The 13781-nt window shown below is 32.1% G+C and overlaps 1 protein-coding gene across 15 annotated transcripts in view; it reads left to right on the top strand.

The window, feature by feature from the left end:
- Positions 1–13781, top strand: part of VPS13B (vacuolar protein sorting 13 homolog B) — a 765850-nt gene that overhangs the window by 391727 nt on the left and 360342 nt on the right. For all 15 annotated transcript variants that reach the window (XR_014236520.1, XM_082364176.1, XM_082364168.1 and 12 more), the window contains one exon: positions 826–1029. Coding sequence is in view for 14 of the 15 variants with exons in the window: in XM_082364176.1 (XP_082220302.1) it covers positions 826–1029 (204 nt within the window). In the remaining variant the exon portion in view is untranslated. The remainder of the gene's footprint in view (positions 1–825; positions 1030–13781) is intronic.

Genomic DNA, 13781 nt, shown 5'->3' with positions numbered 1-13781 from the left:
TAAACAATTTTTTTTTTTCTGAATATTGGAATGACAAATCTGAGGGGAATAGTAGGTTGGATAGTTTATGTTCTTTATCTGTAGAAAAGTCTCATATGTAACATTTTCCTTTTACTATTCTGTGTTATATCTTTCTTTTTTACTTTATTTTGCTGGGCAAGAAATCCAGTTTCAGATTTATTCTTCAGAAAATAGAGAAAGTTTAAATGTGTAAATAATTCAGAAATAAGAATGGTAATTATTTCATGTATAACTAAATAATCATGTTTACTAGGATATATTTGACTTCTAATTTTGATCCTGACCTCTGTTTAAGAGGCATTTCTTTGTGGTTGTTCTATTTGTCATATATTAAAAGAAATCTACTGTCCCATAATAAGCTGTTTTATTAACATTATTTTATTAGCATTATTTTCCCACAGAAATGCTAAATTGCTTATAAAATATCAAAATGTGACTATGTGGCAAATTACAAGTGTGAATAAATTCATTATATTTCTCAAATTCAATTCATGATAAAATGTTTAATGTATATTTTTATATGAATTATTTTTCTCTATATCTCATCAGAATTGTGGTATTATGACAAAATAGTCATGATCATATATATAATAATTACAGTATATATAATATATAGTAATTATATATCACAGATTATAGGTCATGATATTAATACCATGATCAGTGATACATTGATAGATTTTTGTTTCATATATTCTTATTTCCCTGGACTTGTTTTCATTTTCTCACATTTAATATTTTAGTCAGTTGTGACCAGAAGTTGAAAGATTTGTTTTTCCTTTTTATTTTTTCCCTTCTGCTTAGGTGCAGCTCTTATATGAGCTAACTGATGTCATGAATGAAGTCTGGAATAAGATTCAGAAGAGAGGCAATCTCAGTTCTTTTTCAGCTTATCCGGAGTCGATGGTGGGGCCTGTCCCTAGTTCTCCAGTTAGAAGCAGTATAGGCACAGCTCCTCCAGATACCAGCACATGTAGCCCATCTGCTGACATTGGAACTACTACTGAGGTAAGTGTTCCTGAAAAATTCTGTTACTAAATGAAGGGTGGTATATATACCACAGAGTTCTGTATCAGGATTGAGAATGAAGATGACTTCACCTCTGTGGAAGCTGGTGAGTTTAGAAGGTTCGTGAGGAGCTATGGTAGCAGTGGCTGTGTATTACTGTTTCTTTTAGGTCCAAGTATTTTAATCACTTTCAGTAGTTAGTGGGGTAGTTCAGGACAGTAGGGGTTCTGTGAAATGGCAAAAACTGAGACAGTAAATGTATGGTTCCTCAGAAGTATGGAAACGAAGAAGCTGATACAACAGAGGCTCAGAACCAGAGTGCCTTTGTTATCTTTAGGTTAGTGATTTTTCAGTCTTGTCTGAACCAAAGTTCTCTCCTTCTTCCTTCTGATCATAGAAGCCTTTCTTTTCATTTTTAACACCATAACCTCATCCAATATGCCAGTGCCCCTTTTAATAACAAATGTTTTATAAAGCCCCCTTTACTATCCTGAAATGAAAATAAACATAATATAAGCTACATATACATATAATTTCAAAAATATCTAGTATCTTGAATAAAATATAAAGGATTAAAGGAAGGTAATTTAAGGTATAATAATTATTATTTTAATATATAAATGCTCAGGCATGGTTACATTAGAAGTTGTAATGAAGTAGCCAGGTACATAGAATTACTGTGAGTGTGTCTACCACAAATAGACTTGTGCAGGTCTATGTTAAATACCACAAGTTGGTACTGTTGTTGTTGCTGTGATTTCCTGAGGTAATGGCAAACTTGATAAAGTTTCAAACAAAAGTTTTTATTCTTTTCATTTCAGTAGTTGCATTTCTGGAACTCTTAATATATAATAAAATCATGCATAAATGCAAAAATATCGTGTTTAGATTTAAAACAGAATTCAGTTTTATGCTCAAATGTTGACTTATAAACAGGATTTTTACCTACTTCAGTGTCTGTAAGATAGTGTTCATTTTTCAGGACAGTCCTATATATCATAGGACCTCTTGATACCCTAACTGCTAACCCTTAAATTCCAGTGGTGACACCCAATCATTGAGTCAACCAAAAATACCCTAATACATTTCTGAAACACCCCATAGAGGCCTGAATTTTTACCACTGAGAACTACTGTAATATAATAGAGGTAGAAGTTATGTTTTTGTTTTTGCATAAACACATGCTGGAGTAGATCTATTTGACCCCTGCATAAGCAACTTCTCTATCCCTGCTCATTCCAAATCTTAAGAAACACAATGACCTAAGTGATAGGATTACTTTTTTTCCCCCCAAATGAAAATCTAGAAGTGTGCCCTTATGGAGTCAATGGGACATATCCTTTTAGGGTAAAAACAGTAAATCCTTTCTTGGAGATTCTTAATATTGTTAGAATACAAAAGCTCTTGCAGTAAAGAAAACTTTGACTTTCTTCACCGCAGTACTCTCCAAACTCATTTAACCAAAGACCCCTTTATCATAGCCTACATGTTAACATTGCACAAAATACACTGTGAAATACTTTGGTAGAGTAATCAAAGCTTGGGGTGATACATTGCTAGACAAAGCTAGTACAAGTGAAATTGATAAATGAAGTTAAATATTCTGGACATTTGGCAGAAAGGAGAGTGTTCCATTAAACAGTTGTTCACTAAGTACTCTATTCATTGGAATGTCAAGATGAAAATGAGTACCTATCTTGGGAGTCGTCTTTTAGAAAGAAATGTTTAAGAAAACATTGCAAGCCCAGAAAAGACAGGGCTCATGTGGAATGGTCACACCTGTTGGTCATACATCTAGAGCCTGCCATTCACACAAAGTACAGATTGAATGGTACTTTCTAGAATTGTGTAGTGTCCAACCTATACAGAAGGACATGGTGACCCTGATTTTAAGATGTAATAGAGATGAGCATGCCCTGCAATTATAGAGAAGTTATTAACAAATTCATTCTATGGGATCTGTAGGTATTTTACAAAGGCAGTAACATATGAGATGGATCTTCAAAAGTGAAAAAGACATTAGTGTCAATTTTGTTTTAGTAGGTGTATAATAAATGTGATAGACTGGAAGAATGGTGAGGAAGTCAAGAAAGGGAGAGATTAACAAAGGGAGAGATTTCCTCAGTCACTTAAAAAAATTAATTCTGATTTAAAAAATAAGTTCCTTACATGACTGCAATTAATTTAAACTTAGAATATTGAGGATTTTATTCTGATTGGATTATAAAGATAAATAATGAAAATGCTTCTAGTGGATTTGTTAGTTTTGTATTAGGTATGGATTTAATCTGATCTGTGTGAAAAAGATCTGAAAGTGAAAGAATCTTAGTGCAAAAGGTTCACATTAATATTCCAGAAAGACCATATAAAGCAGCTTACCTAAGGTAACAGAGTTATGGGGGAAAATGTGGTAAATATTTTCAAAATGTACCTTCTTTTGTTTATGTAGTGTGGTTAAGAAAAGAAAGAGGTGAGTGATTACTAGCAGTCCAGTATGGATTTGAAACCCACACTCACTTGAGAAGCTTGTTCCCTGAGAAATATCTTAAAATAATTTAGCTGGTTTGTTTTCCATAAAGGGCAGGAAGATTTTTGTGTAGACAATTTTGATATGATGATCAATGTTAAGACTTTGATTTAACTTTACAAATTAGAAGGTGTTCGTGTATTGAACATTTCATGTTTAATTTCTCTTCTTGCTCTCAAGAAAATATTTATGTGGAGAACAAGATTAACTATGTTTGCATCTGAGTTTAAATTTACCTCTTTGAGAATTAGCCAGTAAATGATGACATCAGAAAATATAGTCATTGTTTTCTCCTTTTTGTATGAATGCTTCATCTATGATTAAATCTGTGGCCGTTTAATTCATCCAGAAGTCAGAATTTGTGCCCAAGCTTTCATTTCTCATTTCTTTTTGTTTATAGTGCTGCTAAAATTGTGTGTAATGACCTTTGTAATTTTTATTCCTTTTGTTTTGAGTTCCAACATGGTAGATATGTTACTGTGATCCTTTGAATTCCATTTAAAAAATGTTTTTCTAATTTTCATGAAGTTTCCTGTATATTTAAATGTGTTACTGACTGAATGGAGATAAAGCCGTGTCCTCTCACTGGAGAAACTACTTAATGAATGGGGCTAGGGAGGACAGTGTGGAGAGGGTATGCATATATTTTGTTGTAATCCATAATAGGCCTTTATGCCTATTTGACCTGGCATTCCCAGGAAGCTCTAGCATCCCTTTGCTCTTGCTAATCATTGACTAATAATCTTTTGATTATAAGAAGACATTCTGTGGACAACACTGTCATGTAAGCAACAGAACTGTCTGCATACAAATTTAAATATATGGTATATGATAATCTCTAGGTCCATCCATGTTGCTGCAAATGGCATTATTTCATTTTTTTATGGCTGAGTAATATTCCATTGTGTATATATACTACGTCTTCTTTATCTATTCATCTGTTGATTTAGGTTTCTTTCATGTCTTGGCTATTATAAATAATGCTGCTATGAACATTGGGATGCATGTATCTTTTCAAATTAGAGTTTTCTCCAGAGAAATGCCCAGGAGTGGGATTGCAGTGAGACCTAGAGATTACCATATTAAGTGAAGTAAGTCAGACAGAGAAAGACAAATATCATATGACATCACTTACATGTGGAATCTAAAAAAAATGATAGAAATGAACTTATTTACAAAACAGAAATAGACTCACAGAGATAGAAAACAAACTTATGATTACTAAAGGGGATAGTGGGTGGGGGGGGGGAGATAAATTAGGAGTTTGGGATTAACATCTACACACTACTATATATAAAATAGTAAACAACAGGGACCTACTGTATAGCACAGGGAACTATACTCAATATCTTGTAATAATCTATAATGGAAAACTGAGTCTGTAATGACTCAGTTCCCAGTCATTACCCTGACTTTGTGTTTCCTCTTCATTTCTGACATCTTGAGATTTCCCTTTATTTATTTCAAGTTTGACTATTATATTAGTTAGAAAAAGATGGCATTCTCATAAGGACAAAGGTGTTGACTGGGAAGGGAAACCACAGGAGATAGTACAGTACCTGGAGCTAGTAACGCTGGAATGTTTTTGCCATAAATAGGCTTACGGGCAGGGAGAACAGGGGATAATACTGACTTTGTTCTCCTCCCTCCTTTCTATCTCCTGCCATGTTCCTCATTAGCTGAAAACGACCAGAAACCAGAGGACAAGAATATTTGTACATATTGTTCGCACAGGTTAGCCTCCCAGGTAGAGAGGGTATTAATGATTGAAGAGTAGGTCTACAAGACCAAAGAAAAGATATACAGCACTTTAATGTATTAAAACAAATTCTTGTGTTTTATCTAGAATTTCAGTGCTTTTGTAGTAGAAAAGGAAAACATTCATTTCAACTTAGTCTGCCATGTTACTTGAATTTAAATTTCTTTAACATCATTAAGTACTAAGAACTGGTCTTTGGAATCTTTGTTTTTCTCATTCTGCCTTGTACATATTATATTAGATTCTCAATATCATTGGTAACTTTTTTTTGCTGAATTTTTTTTTTATTGTGGTAAAATATAAGTAACATAAAATTTATCATTTTAACCATTTTTATGTGTACAATTTTGTGGCATTAAATAAGTAATCACAGTGTTGCACAGCCATAACAACTATCCATTTCCAAAACTATTTTATCATTTCAAACAAAAACTCTTTTCCCATGAAACAGTGACTCCCCATCCTCCCAACCCCATCCCTGGTAACCTCTACTGTACTTTCTGTCTCTGTGAATTCGCCTATTCTGGGTACCTCATATAAGAGGAATCATAAGTATTTGTTAAGCTTATTTCATTTAGTATAATGTTTTAGAGATTCATCCAGGTAGTAAGATGAATGTTTTATACATTCATCCATGTATAAGAATTTCATTGCCTTCTATGGCTGAGTGTTACTCCATTTGTGTATATAGCATACTTTTTTTTATCCATTGATCTGTTGATGGACGTCTGGGTTATTTGCTCCTTTTGGCTATTATGAATAACGCTACTATGAACATTGGTGAATAAAGGTTGATTAACTCTTAATGAAGTAATTTTGCCCTGAAGATATTATATGCATTTTATATGACCGGTGCCTGTCAAACCATTTCAAAACTAATACCAGAAAGGCTATTTTAATTTTTCTTTACCTGTTGAAATATTGGGTTGGCCAAAAAGTTCGTTTGGGTTTTTCCATAAGATGTTATAAAAAACCCAAAAAAACTTTTTGGCCAGCCCTATACGTTGATAACTGAGTTATTTGGTATAGAAATTAGGGGGTAGAGGAAAGTGAATGCAGAATCATTAAATATACTTTATTTAGTACTGATTTTCTTACTCAGAAGAGCACATTTCTGTCATTTTAATGAGATTTGCTTAGTACCAGCATGAATGGTATAGAATTAAAATGGCATTTAATATTATCCCTAAATGTATTCAAGCATGTTTCAAAGCTTTGCCAAAAAATGTGGTACTAAAGGGAAAAAAGTGAAAATTAGAAGTCGTTTATTTAGTTTCCCTAGTAACCTTGCAAACAGAAAAATAGAATGCTGGTAATTTATTTTCTCTAAGGTGTATTTTTTTTTTTTCTCCTGGGGAAAACTAGCTAAATTCTGTGTGCTACTTCCCACTTTTTGTCATAGACTCTCTACTTTGTCAGCTTTAAGAATTGCCTTCCTCTGACTTTGGTATAATAATTTTGCAGAGCTTGACAAGTGAGAAAGATGTTTCTCTTAATTCCATCAATTTACAGCTATACTATTGAAAGGGATTGTTGGAAGATCATTTACTAGAAAATTGAAATGCAGTGAATTGAAGTTAGTGTCACACAAAGTAGGGACTGGGCCAGCTCATCTGAGTGTGATTCTAAGTTAATGGAATCTATAGAAGTCACTTTGGAATCAGACAACTTGAGTTTTTAATTTCTGCAGTTTATGATCACATTATTTAACCTCTGTGCTTTAGTTTCATCATCTCTAAAAGTGGGGATAATGTTAATATTCATCTCAATATGTTAGTACAAATATTAACTGAGTATGTATAGTTTGTCCGTATACTCTATGAATGTGGCACATTCCTCTATTTGTGTTTTCTTTAATTTCAATAAGATTTTAGTTTTCTTTTTAGAAGTCTTGACCATTTTGTTATAGGAGTACACTTCAGTATTTGGCACTTTTATTCAGTTGATACGATTATGTATTCAGTACTTGTTTCTTCTTCTTTATTCCTTTAAGGTGACTAGTAACTTTGGTTGATTTTCAAATATTAAGCTGATCTTGCGTTTCTGGAACAAACCCAACTTAGATGTAATATATTTTCCTTTTCATATCTTGCTGGATTGTGTTTGCTAATATTTTATTTAGGGTTTTGGTTTCATAGTCATGAGTGATACTGGCCTTTAACTTTTCTTTTACATAATATCTTTGTTGTATTTTGGTATCATGATTACACTGTCTTCACAAAATGATATGGGAAGTGTTCCCCCTTGTTTTATTATCTAGAAAAATATGTTTTGTGTGGAAATTCTCACAGTCACTGTATATTCCCATGATAATCAACAAGGTAATCCTAATTGAAAAGGCACTAGTGTATAACACATACCTCATCCAAACTGGGTCTTAGTTTAGGCATTCTTTGCATATAGAAGAAGTTTTAACTTAGAAGATTATTAGAAAAGAGGTAAGGACTGGATAGACAAAATACACTAATGTTATCATCATAAAGGGAATATAGGCATGCATCTTGTTCCAGGTTCCCAACTCCAACAATGCTATTGCTGTATTCCTAGAAAATGAATTTTATACTACTCATTATTGATAAAGTAATACTTAATGGTAAAATAAAGATTTTTTTTTTTCTTAAGAGTGCCTATATATATTTTTTTCACACACACACACTGTATTTTATTTTTACAAGAGATAAATAGACTGACACCAAGCATTGTACATGGATGACCACAACAAAAGCAACAATGATTGCAATTACCAAACATGAAACACACTCATGCTATGTCATAATATTGACATTCAGTCCAGTAATCCTCCACTGTAACAGCTCCTTTACTTTGCAGTGAAAATTGATTTGTATATTCTTTGCCTCTGAGTCCTTGTGGGATTTTTTTTTTTTAAATTCAGACAGAAAGTCACAAAAATTATACTCATCCTCATCAGTTCACTCAGTCCCATGTAATTAATAAAGATGTTTTATGGAGTTCTGGTAGCCCAGGCTGTATAAAATGAAACTACTGAACATAGTTTTTATAGATGCTAAACAAATACACTGTCTTTTGATACTGTGCAATTATGACTTTATGTCCCAGTTAATGTTTTTATGTCAAATTTTTTATTCTGGTAAAATATACACAACATAAAATTACCTTTTTAAACCATTTTTAAAAGTACCCTTCTGTGACATTAAGTACATTCACATTGTTGTGCAACCATCACCATCAACCATCTGCAAAACTTTTTTTATTTTTCCCAGCTGAAATGTGGTACCTGTTAAACAATAACTTCCCATTTTAACATTAAGTTTTCCGATCCATGAACATGGGACATTTCTCCATTTGTTTGTGTCTTCTTTCATTTCTATTAGCAATATTTTTTAGTCTTTCACTTCCTTGGTTAAGTTTATTCCTAAGTATTTTATTCTTTTTGATGCTATTATAAACAGAATTGTTTTATTAATTTCCCTTTCTGATTGTTCACTGTTATTGTGCAAAAACACAGATGTGGGTTTGTATCTTGCTGAATTTGTTTATTCTAAAATTTTTTGTTGTTGAATCTTTAGGATTTTCTACATGTAAGTTCATGTTGTCTGCAAACAGAGATCATTTTGCTTTTTTCCCTTTCCAATTTTGTTGCTTTTTACTTCTTTTTCTTGCCTAATTGCTCTGGCTAAGACTTCCAGTAATATGTTGAATAAATATTTCACTTAACTTTTTAAATATTAGGCAATATTTTCAAGTTGAACATAATTTTCTCCTTTGATAGTAATTTTCTGTGAAGGAAACCTTCTAGCATGTTTCAGCACTAACAAATTTTGTTCAAATAGCAAAAGATGTATTGAAAATTTGACACTTGCTTTTTCTGTTCCCATATTAGTTGTACTTTTTATACTATTTTTTTCATCTGAAATAAGTGTTAAGTCAAACGTTATGGGTTGGAGGTAAAATGATTTACACTGAGAGGCTTACATTGGTTCAGAAGTAACAGTGTTAAATAATGATTATACTGTTTCAATGCCATACTGGATGTGAACTATAAACTTTCTATTATCACCTGTCACCTATTATCTTTATCATCATAGGATAACCCTAATTTGAGCAACCAGTACCTACTCTGTACCAAGCAGTAGTGCTTGGTACAGAGTAGGTTTTAAACACATTGTTCTTTAATATATGGATGTTAAACGATTTGGGAAGTCAACTCATTTTGAATAAATTAAACCTGATTTATTATAGTACGGGGCATAGAGATGTATATATTCATTGTCACTACAAATATATTTTGATATGAATTCATAAAAGCATATATTGAGTTTATTTTTTGTTTGTTTTTATGTCTTTTGTTGTTTTAAACATAATTCTTTTATATTATTTATCAGATCTGTTATCTGAATTTCTTGAGAGTCTAATCCTACTGTTGTATTCTTAACCCTTGCTCTTAGTAGACTGTTTCCGTATGTGTTATGTGCTCTTCTATTGGGAGTTCTTCACTAGTGCGACTTTATGAGACTCTTACATAGCATATGAGGGCCTGTTCCCCAATAGGGATTTTCTGTGTTTCCTTCTCTGAGGGACTCCAAGGGCCATCACTAGCCTGGGACTCCTTTACTGTTAATTTCATAGCTAGATGTTTTTTGAAACATTTCGGTAGTATGAAATCAGGCCCTCAAAGCTACATGTAACCCAGAGTTGTGTTTAAAAAGTCTCAAGGGTAACTTTTTTCCACTACCTAGGCTAAGATAGATATTGCTTTTTTCTTGGGTTTATTCTGTTGTTTTTCTAATTTCTTAAATTGGATACTTAGCTTAATAATATTCAGCTTTTAAAAAAAATTAAGCATTTAAGACTCAGTCCTTTATCTTTAGCAGAATTTGTAATATTTAACTTTGGGGATGAATATGTGTATACACCTAATATATAGGTGCACTGGGAAATTTAGCCCATCACTGCATTGCTGCTTCCCAGAGAAAATTCTGTATTACATAGAAGGGTGAGCAAAAATTTTGCTATAAAGCAAGATGTCTCTGGCATGCTAATTCTTATCATGGACCCAAAGTAAGGCTTTACCTGTACACTTGAAGAACATATTTCACTGTATTTCAGCTAGTTAAGGTTGTCCAAAATTTGTGTTCAGGTAGATGTTCAGGAAAGTGAAACACTATATAATCATGTTCATTGAAATATTTATGCCATTTTGCTTACAAGATAGCCCAACAATAAAAACTGCCTTTGAAAGTGCTAACATTTTGATGATTTGTTTTAATAACAAGTAAACAAAGCAAATAGATACACAATACACAGATACATACACATTCACATGTTTCCCTTATAGGGTAAGTACATAAACTGTTAAGTCTTTTGGAAGCTGTTCTAATTATATAAAATGTTATTTTGAACTACTGGATTTTCAGTACTTTCCATAAAGGTGATATAGGAAGGACAGTTATTACGGATAGCTATATTGTGTTCATGAAATTAAATCCCTCCAATTAAGTTGTGATTTTAGGCAAACCATTAAGCATTTTTTCATTTTAGCTTCTTGTATATGTGTATAATGTCTTTGATAATGTCATCCTTATTCACAGCATTTTAAAGAAATAATTTTAAAGCTTTAGAAAAATCTAAAATGCTGAATGAATGCTAGAATATTGATTTATAACTCAACCTAAGGTAAAAATTGACAAATTAACCAACAATGTTGGGAGGTTAGGGTCATGGCAAAATTCGAATTGCATATTTTATTGATTCTGGAATTAAAATTACTTCAGCAGCCTAGTTCTCAAAAAAGTCCAGCATGAGCTATATTGTATAGCATGGAATATTGTCAATATTTTATAGTAACTTTAAATGCAGTATAATCTATAAAATATTGAATCACTCTATTATACACCTGAAATTAATATAGTATTGTAAATCAACTATACTTCAATTATAAATATATATATTTCCAGAAAACAATCCAGCATGAAGTGGTTCATTTCTTAGTCCCCAGTAATTATTTAAAATGCATTTATTTTCAGTTAAATCCAAAGTGAAAATTTGGGGGGAGAAATGAATGAAGGTGGTCAAAAGGTACAAATTTCCAGTTATAAAATAAATAAGCCCTAGTGATGTAATGTACGCCATGGTGACTGTAGTTAATAATACTGTATTGTGTATTTGAAAGTTGCTAAGAGAGTAGATCTTAAAATTTCTCATCACAAGAAAAAACAATTTATGACTGTGTGACAATGGATGTTAACTAGACTTACTGTGATCATTTCACAATATATATAAATATCGAATCATTATGTTTTATACCTGAAACTATTATAATATTATATGTCAAGTGTATCTCCAAAAAAAAAAAAAAAAAGTGAAGTTGTTTGGCGTCAACTGCTGTAGCAAAACTATTGTCAGTTTTTCAGTGATTTAAGTGCAGTTAACCTAAGCAGTAATCTACCTCAAATTATTATTCTAGACAACCTTTTAGAAAGTAAGTTTAGTTTGAACTTTTTTACTCAGTTGATATTTTAAGGATGTCTCATAATAGTTTTAAATCTCTTCCTCAAAATAGACTTATTTCATTAAATATTTACCTTTAAATGATTTTATCTTCAACATTTAGGGAGAAACTTTTATTCAAAATGTAGAAATCTTAGCATTTAGATTCTCATCTAATTAATTGAGTAGCTGTTGAAAGAACCAAGATAATACATATATCAAAGCAGGTTATTGTTTAGCCTTCACATATGAATCAACACAATATTTTGTTGTCATGCTTTTCATATTTCAAAATAATCATGCTGGAAGATGTCTCTAGTTTCTCAATTATTGACTTATTTTTTTATGCAAAAATTTTATTACATAAATTTAACCTATTTATCTGAGGTCACCTTACATTTGTTGTGCTTATTTATATTATGTATCTGTATGTTTAAATTTCTAATTAATATTTGCATTCCAAAAGTCCATAAAATTTAAAAACACTATTTAAGGTATTTGTTGCTGAGTTGGGTAAGAACTGTTATTTTTAAATTATTTCGACATAAAGAATTCACTATAAATGAATCTAGTTTAAAAAAGCACACTCTTAACAGTTGCTTGTGTTAAGTAGAAGTATTTGCTTATATGATCCTTGGATGACTTATACTTTAAACTATGAGTAATTCTTTTTATGTTGACATGTTGATAAGGAGCAGTATACTTTTCAGTGGATATAGCTCTAGCTTCCTGAATATCGATCTCAGTGGTGGTAGAAGGGGAAATATGAGTGGCAGGCTTAAGTAGTAAGCTTAAAAACAGTTATTCATTTTTCCCACCCTTCACATTGAAATGGTGAGAGCAAAGGTAGTGGAAACCACAGCAGTCCACTTGTTATCGTTGACTTAAGTACAAACAGCAGTGGAAGTGTTTAGACCTTTGGGAAGTTTTGTGATTGAAAAAGAATGCTGGAGTTATTTTGATAAGGGAGAGTAGCAGTGTGGCCAAAAGTATGATCATCCCTGAGCTCTGAAGCAGGCCAAGGATGAAGGGCTGAAGTGTTTGCTCTTCCAGATGAACAAAGATAAATTCAGCTAGCATAATAAACTCAGTATTTTGGTCAATTTGCGACAAAATGGTGAAAGAATTGAACTGTATATTTTAGACCTTGGCTAAAGAGGTGTGGGAAAATAGTTCAGCGTCTCCAATTCTGGCTCAATTTTTGCTATAGATTTAGAAATAGAGCAGAAAATTGATGCACAAACATATTTAACAATACCATACCAAATGTTGTAAATCCAAAATGAAAATTGAAACTGCATGAAGAAGGAGAGCAAAACTTTTTCTCAGGAGTGCTTGCTTATTAAATTTGAAGCCACAGTTTTCTTAGCATTCCTACTAGGTATACTTAATAGTGTTAACAATCAAGGTTTCATTGATTTGAGATGGTCCTTTCCCTACAATTTCCATTCTTGGGATTATAATGTTCCTCTAAGTGTTGGAGGGAGAATTTAATTTATGAATTCTTCTGCTCTAAGACCCAATCCATAGAGAAAGGCATACTGACTACATTATGCTGTCTTTTATTGAATTTTTGTAAAATGTATCTTTTTCTGGGATTAGTTTGTGCTTTTCATTAGATGTGTTACTTTAGACAGCTAACCAAAAACCTGAATTTTTATATAGCTTCTCAAATTCTAGGAATTTCAATTTTAGCAGATTTAGGACCACTTAGTTTTGGAAAAGCATCTAGATGAAAACATCACGAGCAGTGAGCTTTCTGCTTTGCTTGGTGTAATTGGAACAAAGAATGGCTATACTGTCTTCAATACATCATGCTGCCTGCCAAACTAAGCTTAAGTACATATAACTAATATTTAAATATATATACATGTTTTAAAAAGTAAGCATGCTCTGGTGTATTTGATCGGTTCACAGAGAATGAGTTTAGGTTCTGGAGTTTTTTTGAAGGTTTTAGATGGACAGCAAAGTTGGGATTTAAAAAACCCAAATACTTGG

Source organism: Balaenoptera borealis (genome assembly GCF_965194805.1).
Source record: "Balaenoptera borealis genome assembly, chromosome: 17".
Classification (NCBI taxonomy): domain Eukaryota; kingdom Metazoa; phylum Chordata; class Mammalia; order Artiodactyla; family Balaenopteridae; genus Balaenoptera; species Balaenoptera borealis.
The sequence above is the reverse complement of the archived record's forward strand: the minus strand, read 5'-3'. Positions and strand labels throughout refer to the sequence as shown.